This window comes from Peromyscus eremicus, chromosome X, assembly GCF_949786415.1.
Source record: "Peromyscus eremicus chromosome X, PerEre_H2_v1, whole genome shotgun sequence".
NCBI classification, from domain to species: domain Eukaryota; kingdom Metazoa; phylum Chordata; class Mammalia; order Rodentia; family Cricetidae; genus Peromyscus; species Peromyscus eremicus.
In genome coordinates this window covers 62,832,685-62,839,975 of record NC_081439.1, presented here as the reverse complement: position 1 = coordinate 62,839,975, position 7,291 = coordinate 62,832,685, and the positions used below count along the sequence as shown (strand labels likewise).

The window sequence follows — 7,291 nt, the reverse complement described above, 5'->3', positions numbered from 1 at the left end:
TGACGGTGGTTCTTTCTAATACACTTTAATACAAAAATAAACGAATAGAACAAAAAAGGCTGTTATAGCTACATTCCTCCAGCAGTGATGAAAGTTTACATTCTTTTCATTTAAGGCTATCTTTGTTCTTCTATAAGTAAATACATTATCCGGTATATTTAATGCTCACCACCTGTTTTTACATCTGGCCTTACATTTTTGCATGCCTTAAATATATAATTTCCTTCTTTTATTCTGGCTTGAAGTGTTTCTGTTAAAAAGATAATGGTCATCGGATTTTCTTCATAAGTCATTTGCTGTTTTTGTCCAGTTCACTTTATATCATATCTCAGTATATCTCCCAGGCTGTTCTCAAACTCTCAAGTTCAAGAGATCGTTCCACCCTTGTCTCTGGAGTAGTTGGTATTCCAGATATGCATCAGTGGACCAGGCTTAGGTCAGGGGTTCTAAATCTTAGCAATATTGATTTTTTTTTGGCTGAGTAACATTTTTTATGTGTGATTTCTGTCCTGTGCTTAGAAAAATGTTTAATAAAATTTATGGTCTTTGCAAGCTATTTGTGATGACCAAAATGTCTCTAGACAATGGCAAATGTTACTTTGGGAAAAAATTAACATTTGTTAAGAATCTGTGTGGTCAAATGGTCTGGAGAACTTTAGAGATGGCTAAACAGTTAAGAGAGCTTACTGCTCTTACAGAGAATGTGAGTTTGGTTCCCAGCACCTACCCTGCTTGCTCACAATCTCCTGCAACTCCAGCTCCTGAGGATCTGATACAACATCTGACTCTTCAAGCCTCCAAGGGAACCTGCACTTACAAGTGCACACACACACACACACACACACACACACACACACACACACACAATCTTTAAAGAACCGCTGTCACCTTCATGCCTGTAGAATATTATCTCTTTTTTAACAGTTCAATAAGTCTACAAGAATATGCCATAGTATTTCTCAATCTTTACTGATAATTTCAGCTATGTAATATTCTTTAATAGTAAAGTTTATTACCCTTTTCATTTCTGTTTTCTTGAGTTATACATAGCTCTTAAGATTTGTCTTTTCTGTTCTTTAGCTTCTTAATCTTTTAATCCCTGGTTTCCTGGTATCTGAATGTTAGTTCCTCTTTGATAATCTTTAGACTTTATTACATTCAAAATGCTTATCCAGTTTCACTTGCTTTCTCCTTTAAAGGTTTTCCTCATCTTATCTCCTATATCTCATCTCTCAAAGCATAATCTATTATTTTTACTCAATACTGTGTTTCTTCTAGTTTGATTGTATATTCTGAAAACAATTTTTTCTTTAATATTTAAATTTTTCCAGATTTGGTCACTTAAAGTCTCAGAGTTTTCTACTTCTGATTTATGTAGATTATTGATTTCTGTGTTTTATATTACTTGCTCAGTGTCATTTTCCTTGTTAAATGGAAAACTATAGTTTTTATTTGTTCTGTGACCCTAAATTTTGCATTCTACAAAAATGTTACTTGGGTCCTTTTTCCTTCTTTTTTTAATGGACTCATTTTATGATTGATTTATATTTTTATTAATGTGTTTTTCATTCAATATATTTTGATCACATCCTTTCACCTCTCCCAACTCCCCCCTATCCTCCCCACTTCCCGACATTTGCAGAGATTTTGTGTTAAAATATTGAGGATGACTTTTCTGTGAAATTTGTTTTTCTGAATATTTGTTTATGCTATATTTTTATTAAGGAATTTTTTCATTCATATTACATACCAACCACAGATTCCCCCTCTCTTCCCTCCTCCTGCCCCCCTAACTTTCCTCCCAACCCACCCCCATTCCTTTCTCTGAAAAGGTAAGGCCTCCTGTAGCAGGAATCTTAAAGAGTCTTATTAATAAAATCAAACCTGAGGCCAGTTTTTGGAGTGAAATGCTGGAAGATCAGAGAGACAGAACAAGCCACAGCTTCCTCACCTGGCCAATTCCTCAGGTGATCCTGTTTCCTCGGACTGGAAGCCTCTGTGTCCTCATATCCGAATGGCTCTCAGCTGAACTGTGCTGCTCAAAACCTAAAAGCTTAACCAGCCAAATGCTTAACCAGGCCAAATGCTTCTAGTTCCTGGTCCTCACGCCTTATATATCTTTCTGCTTTCTACCACCACTCCCTGGGATCAAAGGCTCGCTTTCTGGGATTAAAGGCGTGTGTCACCATGCCTAGCCGTTTCCAATGTGGCCTTGAACTCACAGAGATCCAGAGGGATTTCTACCTCTGGAGTGCTAGGATTAAAGGTGTGAGTGCCACCATTTTCTAGCCTTTGTATCTAGTGGCTGTTCTGTCTCTGACCCCAGATAAGTTTATTAGGGTGTACAATATTTTGGGGAACACAATACCACCACAGCCTCCTATGGGGAGTCAGCAGAGCCTGGTACATTCAGTTGAGGCAGGACCAAGCCCTTCCCCCTGCATCAAAACTATGCAAGGTGTCCCACCATAGGCAGTGGGCTCCAAAAAGCCAGCTCATGCACCAGGGATGGATCCTGATCCTACTGCCAGGGGGCCCCTCTTTGAACATTTATGGCATATGTATTTCAGGATACATTTTCTAATTTCCCAGCCCTCATCTCCTGTTTGGGGATTTTGTTTTTGTAGTGTCCAAAATTATATTAGCTTACTTTCTGAGATTTCGTGGCTGTTTACTCCTTAGTCACATTTTTGTTGGTTGGTTGGTTGGTTGGTTCGTTCGTTTTTCGAGACATGGTTTCCCTGTGTAGCCCTGATTGTCCTGGAACTCATTTTTTTCTTTTTTCTTTTCTTCTTATCATTAAGAAATTTTCTATTCATTTTACATACAACCACAGATTCCCTTGTCCTCCCTCCTCCCGCCGCCCAGCCTTCCCCGCAACCTCCCCTCCCATTCCCACCTCCACCAAGGCAAGGTCTCCCATGGGGAGTCAGCAGAATCTAGGTACATTCAGTTGAGGCAGATCTAAGCTCCTCCTCCCTGCACCAAGGCTACCCAAAGTGTCTCACTATAGGCACTGGGCTCCAAAAAGCCATCTCATGCACTAGGGATGGTCCCAATCCCTTTGCCTGGGGGCCCCCTAAACATGGCCAGGTGCCAGCTGAGCTCCAGGAGTCCAATTGATGAGAGAGAAGAGAAGAGAGCTGAGCTCCAGGAGTCCAATTGATGAGAGAGAGGAGAGATTCTGTGAGCAAGGGACATGGAGACCATGATGGGAAAATGTAGATGGCCAGCCAAACTAGTGGAAACGCATGAACTGTGAGCCCCCATGGTACTGGACTAGGCCCTCTGGATAGGTGAGACAGCTGTTTAGCTGGAACTCACTTTTTAGAACAGGCTGGCCTAGAACTCACAGAGACCTGCCTGCCAAATGCTGGGAATAAAGGCGTGCACCACCACTGCCTAGCTCCTTTGTCACTTTCGTCTGGGACTCATCTTCCCTTTATTTTATCCAGTTATAATTTGGTTCCGTTCCTTCCAATTTTTCCTTGATGTGGAGGCCTATGGTAGAAGGAACTCCTAGTTATCCAGTGTCAAGATTTCACAAGAATTAACTACTAATTTAGACATCATCATAGACTTTTGCACTTACTTGCTGTTGGAGTGGAAATGACGCCTTCCAGCAGTTGTTCTCAATTTGGCTCACTGTGCTTTCCCATAAACACTTGTGAGTCGTTTGGGTATTTTCCTGTTTCACATCTTTCAAAGGTCCGGAAGCTTATTCTGCTTTCTCATAAACCAGCGATGACTCCATTCAAGCCTTAGAGGTGTTGGTGTGTTAGCCTCTACCACTGGCATTACCTGTAGGTATTATCGATGGGGTTTTAGTTGTTCTTGACTTACCTGTTATTATGGTGGCATTCAGACAGTTGCATGAAAATATGCTGCCACTGCACTCTTTCTAGTATCTTCTCATGGGGCTGAATTTTGTGATATTTGTTATTTTTGTATTAAATTATCATGACACTTTCTTCAGTATTTCACTTAAAAATTGTTCCCCTCTTTTGTCTTCTGAAATCTAAGATTTCTGAATGGAACTGCCAGTCTCCTGCTTACTAGGATATAGCCTTGTAGCAACTCTAGACTCCTTTCTCTAATGTATAATCTATATAAAAATAACCTACAAACTCCATTGGCCTTTCTTTTAAAAATCATTTCTCCTTTGTGACAGAAGAGTCTTGCTCACTGATTCATTCTCATTGATTTTTGCTTAAAATACTATTTAGAAGATAATAGCTAGATACTTCATTTAGCAAACAAAAGGTACTTCATATTATCTTTCATTACATACATAATCCTATTTCATCAGTCTACAGTAGAGTGATAGGAAACTATATACTTTTTATTACATGTTTAATATGCATGAACTAATGTACATGATCTCTCACATAATCCTAGCTAAGTACTAAGAGCTCTACTTTGCACATAAAACTGAAGCTGGCATAATTTAAGTACTGCTCAATTTTCATAACTAGTGATTGGCAATATCGGAATTATATAGTTACTCATTCACAAATATATTCCGGTTCATTCATACATTTTAAACAGGTACTATCCCATTTATTACAATTACTCCAAAGTATCTGAAAACAGGTATTGAGATACCTCTACCTTACATGTTTTACTCAAAATTGCTTTGCTATTTGAAGTCCTTTTGTTGCCATATGAATTTTAGGATTTTTAAAAATTGTTTCTGCAAAAGATGTCATTGAAATTTTGACTAATATTACACTGACTTTGTAGGTCTCTCAGTAGTAAAGTAGTTAGACAATACTAATTCTGCCACTCTATAAATATGGTAAGTCTTGCCATTTTCTGCTGTTTCTTCAATATCTTTGGTGTTGTAAAGTTTTCATTATAAAAAGTCTTTCATTTCTTTGGTTAGGTGTATTACTAAGTAATTTTTGAGGTTATTGCAAATGGGATTTGTTACTTGTTTGCAGTAGGTTTGTTATTGGTTTACAAAACTACCGAAAAGCCATTGATTTTTTTTATATATTGATTTAATGTCCTGCTACATTTATTAAAATGTTTTTCAGAACTAAGACTACTTTCAGGTGGGTACTTTGGGGTCTTTTAATTAAAGGATCATGTCATCTGAAAACAGCAATAATTTGATGTATTTTCCTGTTTGTATCACTTTTAGTTCTTTCTTTTGCCTGATTGCTCTAGACAAGACTTCAAGCTGTACATTGTATTATGGTGGAAAGACTAGACACCCTTTTCTAATTTTAGAGGAAATACTTTATTTTGTCCTAATTTAATATAATGTTGGCAAAAGTTTGCCAGAAAAAGCCTCTGTTATGATGAGGCATATTCCTTTCCGTTATAGTTTTTTCAGGGCTTTCATAACAAAAGGATGTTGAAATTTGTTGGAGTCCTTTTCTACACCTATCTGTTGAGAAAAATACCATGGCTTCCATCCTTGAGTCTATTCATTTGCCATACTATTCTTTTTGATTAGCATAAGTTGAACTGTACTTGAATACCAACTTGATTATGGTGTCTTATCTTCCCAACACATTGCTGAATTCAGCTTACGAGTATGTATGGAGAATTTTTATGTCTGTGTTCATCAGGTAAATTAGTCTACAGTTTATTTTCTTTGTTGTCATTTTCTAATTTTAACATTATAATAATACTAGCTATATAGAATAAGTTTGGTAGCCTACATTTCCTTTCTATTTTGTAGCATATTTGTGGACCATTAGAGTTAGTTCTACTTAATTGGTCATCCTTTCTGATGTTTCAATATTTAATGCTTATTGAATCTTTCATTTTCAAAATTTCAGACTTTGTTTTCAGAATCTCAACTCTGCTGAACAACTTTCAATACGTGTTGCTGAATTTATCATCTATGTTGCTGACTTTCTTATTCATTTGCTGAACTGATTTCCTGACTTTACTTCTTTGCTTGTTTGAATCTTCTTTGAGGTCATTGATTGCTGTCAAAATTAAGATTTCAAATTTTTTGTCTGACATTGTAACTATTTCAGTGTCTTTGGTTGTAGTCACTAAGTAATAATGAACTCTTAGATCAGTCATACTGACTTAATTTTGTATTTCTCATATTTCCACACTGTGATTTTTGCATTTGTTGATAATATTTTTTTTCTTTCCCCATTCTATTTATTTAATTTTCTATGCGTCTTCTTAGTGAATAGAGTTCTCTTGGTCTTGGGCTCCCCACTACTATTTGCATAGGATAAAGAAAACAACAGTAAACAATCAACGAGTTTATAACCAACATATATTTAAATGAAAAAAAATCAATTAGATAGTTCATATACATGCCCAGTAAACTTAATAAAGAATGGAGCTAGAGGCCAGGGAAGGAGCCGGCGCACCTCAAGATGTACGGTCTAACCTCAGTCGTGCTACCACGAGCCTTGGCCCAGGCCGTGCGCACAGGATATCTCAATGGCCGAAGCCTCCATAGCAGTGCAGTGGCAGCAACCTACAAGTACGTGAATGTATCAGAGTTAGAGATGGACATGAAGTCCGTGACTGACCGTGCAGCTCAGACTCTGTTGTGGACAGAACTCTTTCGAGGACTGGGTATGACCCTGAGCTACCTCTTTCGGGAGCCTGCCACCATCAACTACCCATTTGAGAAGGGCCCACTGAGTCCACGCTTCCGTGGGGAGCACGCATTGAGCCGCTACCCATCCGGGGAGGAACGCTGCATTGCCTGCAAGCTCTGTGAGGCCATCTGTCCTGCACAGGCCATCACCATCAAGGCTGAGCCAAGAGCCGATGGCAGCCACCGGACCACACGCTATGACATCGGCATGACCAAGTGTATCTACTGCGGTTTCTGCCAGGAGGCCTGCCCTGTTGACGCCATCGTGGAGGGCCCCAACTTTGAGTTCTCCACCGAGACTCATGAGGAGTTGCTGTACAACAAGGAAAAGTTGTTGAATAATGGGGACATGTGGGAGGCTGAGATCTCCGCCAACATCCAGGCTGACTACCTGTACCGGTGACCTGGCCACTTGGCTCGGTCCTGTAGCTCCTGCTGCCCATAAAGAAGCTATGATCCTTAAAAAAAAAAAAAGAATGGAGCTAGAATATTAATATAAGAAATTAGGAGTTTAAAAATTATTAAAGCTGAAGCTATTAATAATTAGGAAACCAAAGTAAAGAGAATTGGATAAAGGAAATAAGATAGAAGAAAGGAAATGCACGGGAGGAAGTTAGATGATAACGAGAAAGAGTACAATAACCTAAGTATGGATAAAAAAGAAATCATAAAAATCAAATCAGTAGAACAACTCACCCTCCAAAAGCA

At 38.6% G+C, this 7,291-nt stretch overlaps 1 protein-coding gene across 1 annotated transcript; it reads left to right on the top strand.

The window, feature by feature from the left end:
- Positions 1–6,333: 6,333 nt before the first annotated feature.
- Positions 6,334–7,007, top strand: LOC131899596 (NADH dehydrogenase [ubiquinone] iron-sulfur protein 8, mitochondrial-like). Its single transcript, XM_059251106.1, has one exon. The coding sequence runs from the start codon at positions 6,354–6,356 to the stop codon at positions 6,984–6,986; it is 633 nt and encodes a 210-aa protein (XP_059107089.1). The 5' UTR covers positions 6,334–6,353; the 3' UTR covers positions 6,987–7,007.
- Positions 7,008–7,291: the final 284 nt, after the last annotated feature.